The sequence below is a fragment of the Leucopleurus acutus genome (assembly GCF_964270905.1).
Source record: "Leucopleurus acutus genome assembly, chromosome: 3".
NCBI classification, from domain to species: domain Eukaryota; kingdom Metazoa; phylum Chordata; class Mammalia; order Artiodactyla; family Delphinidae; genus Leucopleurus; species Leucopleurus acutus.
In genome coordinates this window covers 81,207,062-81,227,441 of record NC_139145.1, presented here as the reverse complement: position 1 = coordinate 81,227,441, position 20,380 = coordinate 81,207,062, and the positions used below count along the sequence as shown (strand labels likewise).

The 20,380-nt window shown below is 39.5% G+C and overlaps 1 protein-coding gene across 1 annotated transcript in view; it reads left to right on the top strand.

Annotated features, from left to right (window-relative positions):
- LVRN (laeverin) overlaps positions 1-20,380 on the top strand; it is a gene marked incomplete at both ends in the record, with an annotated part of 87,033 nt that overhangs the window by 15,703 nt on the left and 50,950 nt on the right. Inside the window, 2 exons of the mRNA XM_082835128.1 lie at positions 12,176-12,318; positions 13,554-13,693. Of these exons, the coding sequence (XP_082691254.1) occupies positions 12,176-12,318; positions 13,554-13,693 (283 nt within the window). The remainder of the gene's footprint in view (positions 1-12,175; positions 12,319-13,553; positions 13,694-20,380) is intronic.

The following is a 20,380-nucleotide window of genomic DNA, read 5'->3' as shown; positions in this document are numbered from 1 at the left end:
TTTTCTTAAGGTGGGTGCAAGGTCATTGATTTAAGATCTTCTTTCTCCTCCAATATAGGCATTTAATGCTATAAATTTTCCACTAACTACTGCTTTAGTGACATGCCACAGATGATGTTATGTTGCTTTTTCATTTTCATTCAGTTGAAAATACTTTCTAATTTCCCTTTTGATTTCTTCTTTGACTCATGGGTTACTTAGAACTGTTCTATTTTGTTTCCAAATATTTGTGCATTTTCTCATTTTTTTAATTGAACCCCTGATATTTTAAATTTTATGTTGCTGAATGCTGCATTTTGTTATATTGCTTTAACGAATGATGGCCTTTTTTTGAATAGGCACATAAATTACTTGGTGATCCTTTTGATCCTTGTTTGATCTCTTGAGTCTTGTGTTTAAGCACTTTTAGAGTGGATCTAAAGTCGCCTTTACTCTAGGGCTAGTTTAGTTCACTACGCAGGCATTACCCTTCTGGTCTCTGTTGAAAAATCCAAATATTCTGGAGATGTCTATACTCTGGTTTGTGGGAGCTTGAACAACTCCTAGCACTATGTGAACTCTGGGAATTGTTCAGCTTTCCCCTCCCTGGTAGCTATTCTTTCCCTGACAGATTTTCTTTGCTTGACCTTCTGAAGTGCAAATTACTATTTGACCAAAGACTCGAGGGGGATTCTATGCAGATTTCTGGGTGTCTTTCTTTGCATACCTACTCCTCCTTTATAGTCTACCCTGCAAATTCTAGCTATCTAGGTCTCCGTGAGCATCCATCTCTGCCTCCTCAACTTAGTGAGACAACTGAACTCTGTTTCAGTTCTCCTTCCCTGTGCTGCAGTTTAGAAATCACTTCCAGATAGAAAGACAAGGTGATTGTAGAGTTCAACTTCTTTGTTTCTCTTCTCTTGGGAATCACAGTCCTGTGCGTCCTGTTATCCAATGTCTGAAATCAGTTATTTCATATATTTCATCAGGTTTTTTAGTTGTTTTCAGCAGAAGGCTAATTCTAGCCTTTGCTGCTTCCTTATGCTGGAAATAGAAGTCTTATCATCTCTTGGTAATGCTATTAATTATGAAGTTAATCCTCAGTCATCTTCATGACATCTTACTCTAATTTTAGTATTTGTGACATTATATACTTCAAGCAGGCAGTGCATGGAAAAGACCCTGGGCTTGGGAGCTGGAGCCCTGGTTCTGGTACCATCCCTACCACTTACTAGTTATCAAATCAGTTGCATAAATTTCCTGGGTGTCAGTTTCCCCATCTGTAAACTAAGATGGTGGAACTCTCCAAGGTCTCTTCCAATTTTGAAATTCAATGAAAGAGAGAATGTATGAGAGAGCAGACAACAGAAACAAGAAGAACTACAATCCTGCAGAATGTGGAACGAAAACCACATTCACAGAAATATAGACAAAATGAAAAGGCAGAGGGCTATGTACCAGATGAAGAAACAAGATAAGACCAGAGGGGCTTCCCTGGTGGCGCAATTGTTGAGAGTCCACCTGCCAATGCAGGGGACGTGGGTTCGTGCCCCGGTATGGGAGGATCCCACATGCCGCGGAGCAGCTAGACCCGTGAGCCATGGCCACTGAGCCTGTGCGTCTGGAGACTGTGGTCCGCAATGGGAGAGGACACAACAGTGAGAGGCCTGCATACTTCAAAAAAAAAAAAAGATAAGACCCCAGAAAAACAATTAAATGAAGTGGAGATAAGCAACCTTCCAGAAAAAGAATTCAGAGTAATGATAGTGAAGATGATCCAGGACCTTGGAGAAAGAATAGAGGCAAAGATCTAGAAGTTGCAAGAAATGTTTAACAAAGACCTAGAAGAATTAAAGAACAAACACCTAGAGAATTAAAGAACAAAGAAACAGAGATGAACAATACAATAACTGAAATGAAAAATGCACTAGAAGGAATCAAAAGCAGAATAACTGAGGCAGAAGAACAGATAAATGACCTGGAAGACAGAATGCTGGAATTCACTGCTGTGGAACAGAATAATGAAAAAAGAATGAAAAGAAATGAAGACAGCCTAAGAGACCTCTGGGACAATATTAAACATAACATTCACATTATAGGGGTCCCAGAAGGAGAAGAGAGAGAGAAAAGATGCAAGAAAATATTTGAAGAGATTATAGTTGAAAACTTCCCTAACATGGGAAAGGAAACAGCCACCCAAGTCTAGGAAAGGCAGAGAGTCCCAGGCAGGATAAACCCAAGGAGAAACACACCGAGACACATAGTAATCAAATTGACAAAAATTAAAGACAAAGAAAAATTATTAAAAGCAAAAGGGAAAAATAATGACAAATAACATACAAGGGAACTCCCATAAGGTTAACAGCTGATTTATCAGCAAAAACTTTACAAGCCAGACGGGACTGGCATGATACATTTAAAGTGATGAAAAGGAAGAACCTTCAATCAAGATTACTCTACCTACCAAGGATCTCATTCAGACTTGATGGAGAAATCAAAAGCTTTACAGACAAGCAAAAGCTAAGGGAATTCAGCACCAGCAAACCACCTTTACAACAAATGCTAAAGGAACTTCTCTAAGTGGGAAACACAAGAGAAGAAAAGGACCTAGAGAAACAAACCCAAAACAATTAAGAAAATGGTAATAGGAACATACATATCAATAATTACCTTAAATGTGAATGGATTAAATGCTCCAACCAAAAGACGTAGACTGGCTGAATGGATACAAAAACAAGACCCACATACATGCTGTCTACAAAAGAGCCACTTCAGACCTAGGGACACATACAGACTGAAAGTGAGGGGATGGAAAAAGATATTCCATGCAAATAGAAATCAAAAGAAAGCTGGAGTAGCAATTCTCATATCAGATAAAATAGACTTTGAAGTAAAGACTATTACAAGAGACAAAGAAGGACACTACGTAATGATCAAGGGATCAATCCAAGAAGAAGATATAACAATTATAAATATATATGCACCCAACATAGGAGCATCTTAATACATAAGGCAAATGCTAACACCTGTAAAAGAGGAAATTGACAGTAACACAATAATAGCAGGGAATTTTAACACCTCACTTACGCCAATGGACAGAGCATCCAGACAGAAAATAAATAAGGAAACACGAGCTTTAAATAACACAATAGACCAGATGGATTTAATTGACATTTGTAGGATATTCCATCCGAAAACAGCAGATTACACTTTCTTCTCAAGTGCACACAGAACATTCTCCAGGATAGATCATATCTTGGGTCACAAATCAAGCCTCGGTAAATTTAAGAAAATTGAAATCATATCAAGCATCTTTTCAGACCACAACGCTATGAGATTAGAAATCAATTACAGGGAAAAAAATGTAAAAAACACAAACATGTGGAGGCTAAACAATATGTTACTAAACAACCGAGAGATCATTGAAGAAATCAAAGAGGAAATCAAAAAATACCTAGAGACAAATGATAATGAAAACACGATGACCCAAAACCTATGGGATGCAGCAAAAGCAGTTCTAAGAGGGAAGTTTATAGCAATACAATTCTACCTCAAGAAACAAGAAAAATCTCAAATAAAAAAATCTAACTTTACACCTAAATGAACTAGAGAAAGAGGAACAAACAAAACCCAAAGTTAGTAGAAGGAAAGAAATAATAAAGATCAGAGCAGAAATAAATGAAATAGAAACAAAACAATAGCAAAGATCAATAAAACTAAATGCTTGTTCTTTGAGAAGATAAACAAAATTGATAAACCATTAGCCAGACTCATCAAGAAAAAGAGGGAGAGGACTCAAATCAATAGAATTAGAAATGAAAAAGGAAAAGTTACAATGGACACCGCAGAAATACAAAGCACCAAAAGAGACTACTACAAGAAACTCTATGCCAATAAAATGGACAACCTGGAAGAAATGGACAAATTCTTAGAAAGGTATAACCTTCCAAGACTGAATGAGGAAGAAATAGAAAATATGAACAGACCCATCACAAGCACTGAAATTGAAACTGTGATTAAAAATCTTCCAACAAACAAAAGCCCAGGACCAGATGGCTTCACAGGTGAATTCTATGAAACATTTGGAGAAGAGCTAACACCCATCCTTCTCAAACTCTTCCAGAAAATTGCAGAGGAAGGAACACTCCCAAACTCATTCTATGAGGCCACCATCACCCTGATACCAAAACCAGACAAAGATACTACAAAAAAAGAAAATTACAGACCAATATCACTGATGAATATAGATGCAAAAATCCTCAAGAAAATACTAGCAAACAGAATCCAACAACACATTAAAAGGATCATACACCACGATCAAGTGGGATTTATCCTAGGGATGCAAGCATTCTTCAATATACACAAATCAGTTGATGTAATATACCATATTAACAAACTGAAGAATAAAAACCATATGATCCTAGAGAACGGACTTGAGGTTATGGGGAGGGGGAAGGGTGAGCTGTGACAGGGCGAGAGAGAGTCATGGACATATACACACTAACAAACATAGTAAGGTAGATAGCTAGTTGGAAGCAGCTGCATGGCACAGGGAGATTGGCTTGGTGCTTTGTGACAGCCTGGAGGGGTGGGATAGGGAGGGTGGGAGGGAGGGAGATGCAAGAGGGAAGAGATATGGGAACATATGTATATGTATAACTGATTCACTTTGTTATAAAGCAGAAACTAACACACCATTGTAAAGCAATTATACCCCAATAAAGATGTTAAAAAAAAAAGAGATCAATAGTAAACATAGAAAAATATTAAAAAAAAAAACCATATGATCATCTCAATAGATGCAGAAAAAGCTTTTGAAAAAATTCAACACCCATTTATGGTAAAAACTCTTCAGAAAGTGGGCATAGAGGGAACCTACCTCAACATAATAAAGGCCATATATGACAAACCCACTGCAAACATCATTCTCAATGGTGAAAAACTGAAAGCATTTCCTCTCAGATCAGGAACAAGACAAGGATATCCACTCTAGCCACTCTTATTCCACATAGTTATGGAAGTCCTAGCCACAGCAATCAGAGAAGAGAAAGAAATAAAAGGAATCCAAATTGGAAAAGAAGTAAAACTGGCACTGTTTGCTGATGACATGATACTATATAGAGAGAATCCTAAAGTAGCCACGAGAAAACTACTAGAACTTATCAATGAATTTGGTAAAGTTGCAGGATACAGAATTAATGCACAGAAATCTCTTGCATTCCTATACACTAACAGTGAAGGATCCGAAAGAGAAATTAAGGAAACAATCCCATTCACCATTGCAACAAAAAGAGTAAAATACGTAGGAATAAACCTACCTAAGGAGGTAAAGGACCTGTACTCAGAAAACTATAAGACACTGATGAAAGAAATCAACGATGATACAAACAGATAGAGAGATATACCATGTTCTTGACTTGGAAGACTCAATATTGTGAAAATGACTATACTACCCAAAGCAATCTACGGATACAACGCAATCCCTATCAAATTACCAATGGCATTTTTTGCAGAACTAGAACAAAAAATCTTAAAATTTGTATGGAGACACAAAAGGCCCCGAATAGCAAAAGAAATCTTGAGGGGAAAAAAAACGGAGCTGGAGAAATCAGACTCCCTGACTTCAGACTATACTACAAAGCTACAGTCATCAAGACAATATGGTACTGGCACCAAAACAGAAATATAAATCAATGGAACAGGATAGAAAGCCCAGAGATAAACCCACGCATCTATGGTCAACTAGTCTATGACAAAGAAGGCAAGGATATACAATGGAGAAAAGACAGTCTCTTCAATAAGTGGTGCTGGGAAAACTGGACAGACACATGTAAAAGAATGAAATTCGAACACTTCCTAACACCATACACAAAAATAAACTCAAAATGGATTAAAGACCTAAATATAAGCCCGGACACTATAAAACTCTTAGAGTACAACATAGGCAGAACAGTCTTTGACATAAATCACAGCAAGATCTTTTTTCACCCACCTCCTAGAGTGATAGAAATAAAAATGAAAATAAACAAACGGGACCTAATAAAACTTCAAAGCTTTTGCACAGCAAAGGAAACCATAAACAAGACGAAAAGATAACCCTCAGAATGGGAGAGAATATTTGCAAACGAAGCAGCTGACAAAGGATTAGTCTCCAAAATGTACAAGCACCTCATGCAGCTCAATATCAAAAAAAACAAACAACCCAATCCAAAAATGGGCAGAAGACCTAAATAAACATTTCTCCAAAGAAGACATACAGATGGCCAAGAGGCACATGAAAAGCTGCTCAACATCACTAATTATTAGAGAAATGCAAATGAAAACTACAATGAGGTATCACCTCACACCAGTTAGAATGGGCATCATCAGAATATTTACAAACAACAAATGCTGGAGAGGGTATGGAGAAAAGGAAACCCTCTTTCACTGTTGGTGGGAATGTAAATTGATACAGCCACTATGGAGAACAGTATGGACATTCCTTAAAAAGGTAAAAATAGAATTACCATATGATCCAGCAATCCCACTATTGGGCATATACCCAGAGAAAACCATAATTCAAAAAGACACATGCACCCCAATGTTCATTGCAGCACAATTTACAATAGCCAGGTCACGGAAGCAACCTAAATGCCCATCGACAGATGAATGGATAAAGAATATGTGGCACATATATACAATGGAATATTACTCAGCCATAAAAAGGAGCAAAATTGGGTCATTTGCAGGGAAGTGGATGGACTTAGAGACTGTCATACAGAGTGAAGTAAGTCAGAAAGAGAAAAACAAATATCGCATATTAACGCATATATGTGGAATCTAGAAAGATGAACCAGTTTGCAAGGCAGAAATAGAGACACAGATGTAGAGAACAAATGTATGGACACCAAGGGGGGAAAGTGGGGGGTCGTTGGTGGTGGTGGTGGGATGAATTGGGAGATTGGGATTGACATATATACACTAACATGTATAAAACAGATAAGTAATAAGAACCTGCTGTGTAAAAACAAAATGAAAATAAAATAAAAACCAACCGAAATTTAAGAAAAAAAAGAGAGAGCGAATGTATGAATCCTATTCTTGTGCAGTATCCTTTAGGAATACTTGCATTTCTGATCACCCCATTTCCTTTTTAAAAGATAAGAAAAAATACGGTAGTATTTAGAGAAATGAAAATAGAAAAATCAAGAGGTGGGAGTGGCTTGTTAGTGTCAAATGCCTGAAGAAAATTGAGATCTTTATTTGGGACAAATTAAGGTGAAAAGAGCATGATCAAGGTCAATCATTTTGTGCAGGTGTCCAAAGAGTGAGCAGTGAATTTAAAAAGACTCCCTTCCAGTTGCTGTTTATGCAGGAAATCTGGCACAGTCCTCAGGGTATGACACACAAGAGAGAAATTTGAGTAATATTAGGAAAGAATTTAGAAGTCTGAAAACAAGGTCAGTGAACTCAAGTGCCAAGCACATGATATCGCTGGTGTCACAGAGAAAAGAGGTCAGTTCATTACCTTATAGAGCTGTTGAACCCACACATTTTATGTGGCTGAGCAGTTTTCTCTGGGAGATGGTTTGCTCATCAGAGGTTTAGATCCTGTATCTTTTGAAAACAAGTGTAACTAGCATATTGAAATACCACACCTCATAATTCAGTAAAAATGCAATCATTTTTCTCCCACTGTCCTTTTACAATTTAGTCTCTGGGATAATAGCTCTTGCTCCTGCATGTATACTCTAGCAACCCATAATTTCCTGCTAATTCTTAGGTAATAGATGATCTATGGTCACTAAGTTACAAACATTATCCAGATGCAAAAAACTTAGGAAATCCAGTCCTGGGTGATACTCAAAACTTTGAACTTAAGTTGCTGTTAAATCTCCCTTTTTCTCTCTCCAACCTCACTTCTCCGAGCTTGGGCTGACTTCAGGATAGAAGCCTGCAGTGACATAGAGGGTAGTGGTCTTTCCATCTCTCTGCCTCCTATTTCTAGTCCTCCCCTTCCATCTTGAGCTGTTATTTAAACCCTACCAGGTCCAGTGGGACTAGTGGAGACAGGGAGAGGCAACACACAGGGCAGCTCTTATTTGAACCAGTACTCTCATTGCTTGGTCTCACTCTGGTCTAGCAGATGCCTTTTTCCCTTGAGATGTCACTTTCTTGGACTCCTCAGAGCTTTCTCACTGTTTCTCTTTCTCCTACAATTCTCTTGTCCCTGAAGGTTGCTTCTCTTATTTCTCTGTTCTGATTGTCACTTGTAACTCCTTCCTCGGCCCCTAGACACACAGTAGTGCATCTCCAAGCTCCTCCAGGTGGCTCTATTGGACAGAATCTAAGATTCTGTCTCAGGGCCCACGGCTTTTCCAAGGAACACTCATACATCCCTTGCCTGGGACTGATGTGGGTCCCAAGGCAGCAGCACTCTCCTGGTTCTGGCTCCAGAACAGTCAGTATAGATTCCCACCTGATAGGAGTCCAACTCCAGCCAGTGTCAATTTCAGCTTTCTCAGGAGTGAATTGGGTACCAGCCTCTAAGTCCCTCAGCCTTAGGAAACACTTCCACTGCTCTGTGAGGGATTTTCTCCCCCTGTCTCAGGTTTAGAGGATTGCACCTCCTCCCAACTCCCTGGGTGCAGGAGGACATGGCAACATAATGTCCCTCCCCACCAAGGAATCTCTCCTCTGATCTCTTTTATCTACGTTCTCTGACCCTTCTTCTATGTCCTCGATGTAGCTGAGAAACCCAAGAGTGGCTTGAAGGTTCTTGAGGCCATTTACTTTCAAAATCTTCATAACATGGTCTGGCACCTTTGTTTGGAATTTTACATCTATTATGTTTTGTCGTCTGGTGGAAACTTCAGTTTTAACATCGTATTACACAAGTAATAAACAAACATGATTCACAGGCCAATCCAGTGGTGTAACGTCTGTCTTTACTAAACATTTTGATATCTGAGTGTTGTTACTGTGTTAAAAAAAAATCAGGGCAGACAACTCTCTAAAGAGTCTTACTTAATCCTTGACCAGCTATGTTATTTAGCACTTCTTAACTAGAGCTGTAGGCGTATGGAGTTCATAAAATAATTTGGAATGAAATACTGTACTGAATGAATATTTTTTGTGGTAGTAGATGGATCCCCAAGGGCATCACGTGTCTTGCCTGCTAAGACCTTTTCCAGCATAAGAAAGTGGTGAGCCCACCATTCTCTTGCTGTACAAGAGGGCAGGAAAGTGGCTTTGCAATAGTGAGCCACTAGGAGACAAATTCTCCCAAATGAACTCCCTCACCAGCTGACCACTCTAAACCCAGACTTCATAGGCACCATAATAACATGTTTCTGTGAGGTTTGAAGGGAGGAAGGATATCCTTACAGGGTTGCTTGAGTCCAAAGCAGAGAGAGAAGGGAAATAAATATCAGCCTTGGGTCCAGGTGTGGCATAACCAGATTGTGTGTGCTGCCGGCTGGCCCTGACCTTTGGAGTTAAGATTGAGAGCCAGAAAGGCTGTGTGTTGTAGGGATTTTTCCCTTTTTGTTTGCTTGTATAACACCAGGGAGGGAAATAGTTGAGTAAAAGCCAAGTGTTTCTTTCATTTCACTTCTCTGGAGACCTTAATCATGGAATTGGAAGGACTTGCTTGTTGCTTCATTTGTTAAAGCAGTGACTCCCTAAGCTGGTGTCTCCTCGCCTTTTTAAACCTGCACCTTTGGTGAGCATGAAAGTTTCCCACCTCCTTGAAGAGGCTGATTTTCTCCCTCCTCCCCACCTTGCCACCTCCTTGAGATTCACATGCTTTGGGGAGTTATGGCAGCAGAGATGTCATCAAGCTGTACTTTCTATAGTTTCCATTACAAAAACAATAGGCATGTGTTGGCTTTCCAAATATATAAGCATGTATTATATACTTGAATGCACTTTTTCACTTTACATTGCACTTTTCATGCTAACAGATCACCATTTGTACAAAGTGTCCCTGCGATTTCAGGAGGCTCACAGATCTGCTGAAGGCCAGGTATGAAAACTCCCAAGGGGACTATTTCTCTTCATCCTAGATGACTCAGTCACGGCCACCTCAAGGGCTCTTTTCTCCATCCTGTTGGAGCCTTTATCTCTGTTGGAATCAGTTTTAGAGCTCTAAGTGGACTTAGAGATCATCTAGTCCCATCCTGCATTTTATAGAAATGGATGTCCAAAGAGTTTAAGCAACTTTCCCAAAGTTACACCACTATGTTTACACTGCAGATCCTGAGAAACTACTCAGGTTGCTGAATTCCCTGCTCATCTTTCTTTTCACTGTATTGTCAATTGCTTGAATCTTCTGTACTTTATCCCATCCCTTTAAAAGATACCAACCAATACTACAAAACAAACAAATGCCAAGGTGGCAAACTCTGCAAAATACTTCATGTTCTTCTGTATATACTAACATCAAGCTTCCTTTACTTTATAGTGCCTCCACGGCTGAGAAAATACTATTTGCCATGAACCCATATTTTAGCCAAGTATTTTAAATGATACAGAAGAAAAAATACATAACCCCTAATTTCTCATAGTTTAAAATTAATTGGGGAGAGAAATGTGGTTCATATTCAGCTTGTGGCCACCTGTGATCTCTGGAAACTTTTTTTTTTTTTTACAATGTTGTGTTTAATTTCTGCTGTACAGCAAAGTGATGGAACCTTTTAAAATGCATTTGTAATTTCCAACCCTCCACCCTTACTCTGTAACTTATTCTTCCTTGAATTCTTCTGTACTTCATCTATATCAAGAATAATCTGTGAGATTGGAAGGAATATAGGCGAATTCACAGGTCACTTATTGCTACATGTAGTTACTAATAATATAAAAGCTCATCCAGCGATGAAACATAGCTAGTGTTGTTTTTTTCTAGATGGGGAAACAGGCTCAGCAAGACTACGTGACTAGTTCAGGGTTGCTCAGCCAGCGGTAGATGGAGCAGAGTCTTGCAGCCAAAGTGGCTGCTTGTCAGAGCCCACAAGCCCCCTTTCGGCCAAGAAAGCAAGAGCAGAATAAAGTAGGGAAAAGCCAATAAAGCAAAATACGCTTGTTGAAAATTACGGTTTTGTCACAGTGAGGTTTTGAGCACATCAAACTAGCTGACTGTGAAAAGCTTTTGAACATGCCTCCTGTTGTGTGTGCTCTTCCTAAAGCTGTGTGAAGTTTTATGTGAGCAGGGCCCTTATCATGGTGGAGGAGGGATTTACAGAGGTGAATAATGGATAGACAGTGCTCTCAAGATATCTGTGTTGAATTCTCCTTTTATTTATCTAAGGACTGGGCCTGAGCTGGGGTAAATGCATGAGAGACATTAAGTCTCAGCACCTTCGGAGAAAAAAAGGAATTTAACATCCACAATTGTCATCTAAAAGCAGTTCCCAGGTCACAGAGTCTTGGAAAATGGGATAATGAGACTGCAGGTTTCTTTGGAGGAGAAAGTTGTTTGATAGGACCCATGCTCTTGTCAGACTCAGGCAGTGTTTACAGAGGATGAACCTGGAAATCTTGTTTGCTCAGGGTACTCTTGTCCCTAAGCTTTTCCCTATAAATCACCAGTGCATTGTGGGATCGTGTCACCTTTTGTATTTTTCCTTGGAGATGGAGGAAGGAGCAGTAGGGATTCAATAAATCCATCCACATGTAAATGAAAATTGTTTTGTTCAGTTGGGATGTGTCCATATTGTTTAGCCCCAAGGATATGCAAAATAAAACTTTTTAAAGTTTTCAACCAGGAAAAAGAGGAACCTGTGAGAAAAAGATAAAAAACATACATTCTTCTTTTGACTTGCACTTTGATGGAGGATGAAAGCAATAGCCCATCCCCAAAGAAGTAATCCTAGTTTTAAAAAATCCTTGGTTCTCAAAAGCCTGGCATTGCATGTTTGTTATATTTGTTCCTATTTTGTTTGTAAACGGTTTTAAAGGCGTATGATGTAATGAAGTAAATGTTATTTTGCAGTTGAAAATTAAAGAGTTCTTTTGTATTTTAGGTCTTACAGGAATTCTCAGGGACAGCGAGGACTGGAGTGTGTTTGTATTATGGGGAGGGCAGTGAGGAAGATGAGGGGAAAACATTACAGCTCCTTCCTGAAGATAATTATAAGCCATAATCCCTCAATATATATATATTTTTACTTCCTCTGGTTTGAAATAAAAATAGATTTTTCCCAAAAATGTATTTCAGGGCCCTCTTAGCATCTCAGATGGAACCAACATTTGCCAGGAATGTTTTCCCTTGTTTTGATGAGCCAGCTCTGAAGGCAACTTTTAATATTACAGTTATTCATCATCCAAGTTATGTGGCCCTTTCCAACATGCCAAAGCTAGGTAAGTAATGTTTCCTATCGTTGTATATGTATACATGTACATATATGTATATGTGTGTATATATATATATAAAATATAATTATATATACACATATATATGTATATATAATGTTATATATTATATAATTATATGTTTAATTATATATTTGTATCTATATGTTTTTATATGAATTATATATGTGTATATATATTTAACTCTGTAATAGATTTTATATCAGTAGATTTTCTGGTCAATGTGTTGAGAGTGTGTTATGATTGTAGTATATTATAACCAGGGAGGGCAGTCACGTGGGATATGCATCAGCACCCACATCTTGGTGATGGTAAATCCTGATTCTGTTTGTATTAGGAGCTGAGGACACTACACTGTTCTCATACATTGGCAGCCTGTCTGCCCGTTAATTTGGGCTTCAACTATTGATCATTAGTGATAACAAGCTAGTGAACTTGGTCTGAATCTGGTACATAGATGTGGGTTTGGTTTGGTTTGGTTTTTTTGTTTTGTTTTTGGCTCACAGTAGTTTTTTCTTTTGATTGAATTGGCATCCAATTTCTTTTAATTCAGAGATTCCTCATAAAAATAAAAATTCTTACTTTTTTTTTTTGAAACTCAGAACATCTAACAACACTGGCCCTGCACTTCCAAGGTGCCAGTGATAGTTGCCGCTGAGAAGGGGCTACCTCCTTCAGACCAAGCCCATGCCCCTGCCTGCCGTGGTCCCCACCACTCGCTGTTAGTGTATACCAACCCGTTCACATCAAGTACCCAGCCCTCACAGGCGTTTGAGTTTGTGATTTCAGGTTTAAAACCCACAGTGTGACTCCACTGAAGACCTGCCCGAAACCTGAGAATGGCAGAATTGTACCTTGTTGACCTACTATGGGCCTGGGAAACTCTAGATTAAGGGCTGAGAGAGATGGGCTGGACTAGGAAACAGTCGTGGATGGGAAAGAGAGGAGGTAGCTCATGGGTCTAGTTTACAGTGCCCGTAGATTTGCCCTCCATCCAGACCATGTCATTCAAGGTGCTAATTCAGGACCGAGATACTGTCCTTAGGCCTTCCTAATATGTTTTTGATAGCTTGGGGGTAGACAAGTCCAAACTGCTGCACTCTGGGGAGGAGTTGGGAAGAAATAGCTGAGTGACAGTCGACTTGATAAATTATTTCAAAGGTAGATAATTGTGCTTATTATTGCTTATTTACAGTGATTTGGACTAAAATCAATTTCTCTAGGTCAGTCTGAGAAAGAAGACGTGAATGGAAGCAAGTGGACTGTTACTACCTTTCACACCACGCCCCATATGCCCACTTATCTAGCCGCCTTTGCTATCTGTGACTACGAGCATGTCAGCAGGACTGAAAGGGGCAAGGAGGTGAGTGACGGAGACCCTCCAGGTAAGGGGACATTTGTACTGGCCGCGGGCTGCTCAGGCACTCCTGCATCAGGGGCTATGCCTACAGACACCACCGTCCCCTCCTGGTTCTCCCTCTGGTCTCCCCCAAGCCCTGTTACCACTCTCAGCGCAGAGTTGCAGAATGGGATGCAACGGTTCCCACTGCGGTTCTGCGGACGGGTTTCTATGGAAAGGCTGCTCATTAAGCCCACTCGAGGCAGGTTCTGAGCGCCCCCACTTCCCGGGCTTTCGCTGCCTTTCAGAGTACAGGAGAGAACAGGGAAAGCAGGCACACTAGCACCTGGAAGCTCAGGTTTACCTGTTGTTGGCTTCGCCTACATGCTACTGCAGCCTTGAAGCCAGGGTGCTGCCCAAAATGTCTAGCAGCCACTATGACACAGACACCAAACAACCCAAACTGACACCAGCTGGGACAGCTGCTCTGGCTGAAATGCTGCAGGCAGGTTAAGCATCTTCCCTATCAAGGAGCAGGTCCGCTGGGTTCCTCACCTCCGGGGCATGAACACTTCCCTAGAGTTGTGTAAATAGGTGCTCTGTCCTGAAACACCCAGTTTTTCACCCAATTACACTCTCTTTACATAATAATCCTTTAGAGAAATATCAAGGTTATTGTAGCAGTACTTTATAGACTGGTTCACTCCCTACGCTAGAGTGTGGAGGTAAGTAGGGCCAGTGCCTCAGGCCCAGTTCTTCCTAGTCAGATCAACTTCACCGGGCTGAGGAGAGTCAGGCCCTACAGCAGGTGGAGGCTCTCTCCTGGGCCCGTGAACTTCCAGGCTTGTGCCATTGACTTGTGGAGGCAAGGAAGCTGTGGATGAGCCAAGTCTGTCACCAGGGGGAGAATCGTTCAAAGCCCCTCCTCCTAAGGATGAATTAATAATACCGTGTTAGATGCAAATAACAACTCATTTTCCTCAGCTGTTGGATCCAGCCTGATTTCCCTTATTGAACAATCATTGGTAGATGCTTCATATTCACAGATATAACATGAGCCAAGTCAGATGTTCATGGCATATATTGATAAATCTACTCAGGCATGAGGTGGAAGCCCATGGTTTGTACCTGGCATGAAGGAGTGGGCCCGGAGCTCACGAGTGACCCAAGGTGACTGTCAGCATCCTCATCTCCAGTGGCTTGTTGCTCTCAATGCTGCTGCACAGTGAATAATTCTTATAAAGGATCATACCTGTTTCTTCATGAAAGATCACCCTGGAAAGAAAGCCAGCTGCCACAGAAAGCAAAGAGGAAATGGAACATGCCTAAGAAAGTCATGGTCTTAGCCAGAAACTTGAAATTTGGGATGAGTTTATCAGTGGAATGTTGCACTTGGCTCTGGCTCAGCTCTGGGAAGTGAAGGAGTCCATCATAGACTCTACAGGGAACCAGACTGTACTCTTGGAATAGCATCCAGACTCTACAAAGATGACTCATTAAGTAAGAGATAAAAATTTAGTGAAGTTGAAAATGCGGTTCATGCGTGGCATGAGGATAAACATAAGACACGGATAACTAAGGTTGGAAATAACATATTTTGAGTAGAATTTATCACACGTGGACATATGTAAAGATATTCTGCTCTTAGATGTTGAGGTCTGCTGTGTCTAAGGAGGGCCACAAGGACACACTGGTGGGCTAGGTGTGACTTTGAAGGAAACTTATGGCTGCGTTCCTGAAACGTCCTGCACCTGTTTGTGATCCTAGCTGCCCTGCCTCTTCCCCAACAGCTCGGAATCATCGTTTGCCTCCCTGTTGGCTTAAAGAGTGGTTGTTTACGGGAGGAGCTTTGTAACCTGGAAATTTACATGCAAACATTAGTTGTTAACTGCCTTTTTTCCTCCCATAACTGCCTTTTTTCCTCCCAAGACTACAGTTAATTTGCACACATTATCCTGAACGTGGGGAAAGGCGACTGTTATTTCCACTCAGTAGCGTGGGCTCTGGTTTAGATGTCTTCCTGGCCTTGCCGTGGAGGTGAGAGCTTGAGAAGGGGCAGGTACGGGTAGCGGTAGCGTTAGGGGCAAGGCGGAGTCCTGGGCCCCTCTTTCGCAGGATAATGGGGCCTGGCGGGGAGGAGGCTGCAAGGAAGGAGGGGCTCCAGGCAGGAGGCTTCCAAAACAGGTGGCTGCATTTTGTGAAAGGCGAGCGTTCCTGAAGCCCTCAGGTAATTCAAAAGTCACTTGATTCAAGACAAATTCTCCAGCAGAAGTAAAAGCCAAGTCACATAAACGTGGTCGTGGAGGGCAGCAATCTGAAGATATTGTTGTGTTGCTTTTCGTTTTCTTTGCATTTTCTTTACTGTTTTGCAGAGAGCTCTTTCTCAAATTAACTGTATTCACGTCAGTATAATTATCTAATTCCCTCCTCGCTAACTTTCATTCTAGGGTTATAAGTTTCATATGTGTTTTTTAGCTAACACTAACAACTCTATTTAAAAGTGCTCAGGTGGTATTGGGGATACCATGACTTCATATTAAAATACCAATGAATGTTAAAACAACATCACATTAGTCACCAAAGTCACACAAACAAGTTCAGATGCTCAAACGACAGCACGGTTGTGTTAAAATAACAAAACACGGCAGGGATTTCTTTTCAGGTACTAATGAGGAAGTGTCATAAACAGAGAATATAATTCACTTGTTTCAACAACTATAAAGTCATAAGACTTTTGATGCACTTTTTAAAATTAAGGAAATTAACCTTATTTCAAATTTGGAAAATAAGATGGGACTATTAATGTGTTCTTTTACAAACCATTTTAAATTTGCATGATTCAAATTTGCTTAATATGTTCTATACTGTTTAACCCCTATTAACTGCCCAATTCTGGTTTGAATCGTTGGAAATATGTCCTGAAAAGGGAAGCAAGGATCCAAGGGACCCTTTGTCTATTCCAGCATACAATCGACATTTTCTGTGGGGGTAGATACCATTCCCAGGATTTTTTTTTTTTTACATCTTTATTGGAGTATAATTGCTTTACAATGGTGTGTTAGTTTCTGCTTTATAACAAAGTGAATCAGTTATACATATACATATGTTTCCATATCTCTTCCCTCTTGTGTCTCCCTCCCTCCCACACTCCCTATCCCACCCCTCCAGACGGTCACAAACAACCGAGCTGATCTCCCTGTGCTATGCAGCTGCTTCCCACTATCTACCTTACGTTTGGTAGTGTATATATGTCCATGCCACTCTCTCACTTTCTCACAGCTTACCATTCCCCTCCCCATATCCTCAAGTCCATTCTCTAGTAGGTCTGTGTCTTTATTCCTGTCTTACCCCTAGGTTCTTCATGACATTTTTTTTCCTTAAATTCCATTTATATGTGTTAGCATACGGTATTTGTCTTTCTCTTTATGACTTACTTCACTCTGTATGACAGACTCTAGGTCTATCCACCTCATTACAAATAGCTCAGTTTCGTTTCTTTTTATGGCTGAGTAATATTCCATTGTATATATGTGCCACATCTTCTTTATCCATTCATCCGATGATGGACACTTAGGTTGTTTCCATCTCTGGGCTATTGTAAATAGAGCTGTAAGGAACATTTTGGTAATGACTCTTTTTGAATTATGGTTTTCTCAGGGTATATGCCCAGTAGTGGGATTGCTGGGTCATATGGTAGTTCTATTTCTAGTTTTTTAAGGAACCTCCATACTGTTCTCCATAGTGGCTGTACCAATTCACATTCCCACTAGCAGTGCAAGAGTGTTCCCTTTTCTCCACACCCTCTCCAGCATTTATTGTTTCTAGATTTTTTGATGATGGCCATTCTGACTGGTGTGAGATGATATCTCATTGTAGTTTCGATTTGCATTTCTCTAATGATTAATGATGTTGAGCATTCTTTCATGTGTTTGTTGGCAGTCTGTCTATCTTCTTTGGAGAAATGTCTATTTAGGTCTTCTGCCCATTTTTGGATTGGGTTGTTTGTTTTTTTGTTATTGAGCTGCATGAGCAGCTTGTATATTTTGGAGATTAATCCTTTGTCAGTTACTTTGTTTGCAAATGTTTTCTCACATTCTGAGGGCCGTCTTTTCATCTTGCTTGTGGTTTCCTTTGCTGTGCAAAAGCTTTGAAGTTTCATTAGGTCCCATTTGTTTATTTTTGTTTTTATTTCCATTTCTCTAGGAGGTGGGTCAAAAAGGATCTTGCTGTGATTTATGTCATAGAGTGTTCTGCCTATGTTTTCCTGTAAGAGTTTTATAGTGTCTGGCCTTACATTTAAGTCTTTAATCCATTTTGAGCTTATTTTTGTGTATGGTGTTAGGGAGTGATCTAATCTCATACTTTTACATGTACCTGTCCAGTTTTCCCAGCACCACTTATTGAAGAGGCTGTCCTTTCTCCACTGTACATTCCTGCCTCCTTTATCAAAGATAAGGTGACCATATGTGTGTGGGTTTATCTCTGGGCTTTCTATCCTGTTCCATTGATCTATTTTTCTGTTTTTGTGCCAGTACCATACTGTCTTGATGACTGTAGCTTTGTAGTATAGTCTGAAGTCAGGGAGCCTGATTACTCCAGCTCTGTTTTTCATTCTCAAGATTGCTTTGGCCATTCAGGGCCTTTTGTGTTTCCATACAAATTGTGACATTTTTTGTTCTAGTTCTGTGAAAAATGCCAGTGGTAGTTTGATAGGAATGGCGTTGAATCTGTAGATTGCTTTGGGCAGTAGAGTCATTTTCACAATGTTGATTCTTCCGATCCAAGAACATGGTATATCTCTCCATCTATTTGTATCATCTTTAATTTCTTTCATCAGTGTCTTATAATTTTCTGCATACAGGTCTTTTGTCTCCTTTGGTAGGTTTATTCCTAGATATTTTATTCTTTTTGTTGCAGTGGTAAATGGGAGTGTTTTCTTGATTTCACTTTCAGATTTTTCATCATTAGTGTATAGGAATGCCAGAGATTTCTGTGCATTAATTTTTTATCCTGCTACCTTACCAAATTCATTGATTAGCTCTAGTAGTTTTCTAGTAGCATCTTTAGGATTCTCTATGTATAGTATCATGTCATCTGCAAACAGTGACAGCTTTCCTTCTTCTTTTCCAATTTGGATTCCTTTTATTTCCTTTTCTTCTTTGATTGCTGTGTCTAAAACTTCCAAAACTATGTTGAATAAGAGTGGTGAGAGTGGGCAACCTTGTCTTGCTCCTGATCTTAGTGGAAATGCTTTCAGTTTTTCACCACTGAGGATGATGTAGGCTGTGGGTTTGTCATATATGGCCTTTATTGTGTTGAGGAAAGTTCCCTCTATGCCTACTTTCTGCAGGGTTTTTATCATAAATCGGTGTTGAATTTTGTCAAAAGCTTTTTCTGCATCTATTGATATGATCATATGGTTTTTCTCCTTCAATTTGTTAATATGGTTTATCACATTGATTGATTTGCATATATTGAAGAATCCTTGCATTCCTGGAATAAACCCCACTTGATCATGGTGTATGATCCTTTTAATGTGCTGTTGGATTCTGTTTGCTAGTATTTTGTTGAGGATTTTTGCATCTATGTTCATCAGTGATATTGGCCTGTAGTTTTCTTTCTTTGTGACATCCTTGTCTGGTTTTGGTATCAAGGTGATGGTGGCCTTGTAGAATGAGTTTGGGAGTGTTCCTCCCTCTGCTATATTTTGGAAGAATTTGAGAAGGATAGGTGTTAGCTCTTCTCTAAATGTTTGATAGAATTCGCCTGTGAAGCCATCTGGTCCTGGGCTTTTGTTTGTTGGAAGATTTTTAATCACAGTTTCAATTTCAGTGCTTGTGATTGGTCTGTTCATATTTTCTATTTCTTCCTGATTCAGTCTTGGCAGGTTGTGCATTTCTAAGAATTTGTCCATTTCTTCCAGGTTGTCCATTTTATTGGCATAGAGTTGTTTGTAGTAATCTCTCATGATCTTTTGTATTTCTGTAGTGTCAGTTGTTATTTCTCCTTTTTCATTTCTAATTCTATTAATTTGAGTCTTCTCCCTTTTTTTCTTGATGAGTCTGGCTAATGGTTTATCAATTTTGTTTATCTTCTCAAAGAACAAGCATTTAGTTTTATTGATCTTTGCTATCGTTTCCTTCATTTCTTTTTCATTTATTTCTGATCTGATCTTTATGAGTTCTTTCCTTCTGCTAACTTTGGGGTTTTTTTGTTCTTCTTTCTCTAATTGCTTTAGGTGCAAGGTTAGGTTGTGTATTCGAGATATTTCCTGTTTCTTAAGGTAGGGTTGTATTGCTAAAAACTTCCCTCTTAGAACTGCTTTTGCTGCATCCCATAGGTTTTGGGTCATCGTATCTCCATTGTCATTTGTTTCTAGGTATTTTTTTATTTCCTCTTTGATTTCTTTAGTGATCACTTCGTTATTAAGTAGTGTATTGTTTAGCCTCCATGTGTTTGTATTTTTTACAGATCTTTTCCTGTAATTGATATCTAATTTCATAGCGTTGTGGTCAGAAAAGATACTTGATAAAATTTCAATTTTCTTAAATTTACCAAGGCTTTATTTGTGACCCAAGATATGATCTATCCTGGAGAATGTTCCATGAGCACTTGAGAAGAAAGTGTGTTCTATTGTTTTTGGGTGGAATGTCCTATAAATATCAATTAAGTCCATCTTATTTAATATATCATTTAAAGCTTGTGCTTCCT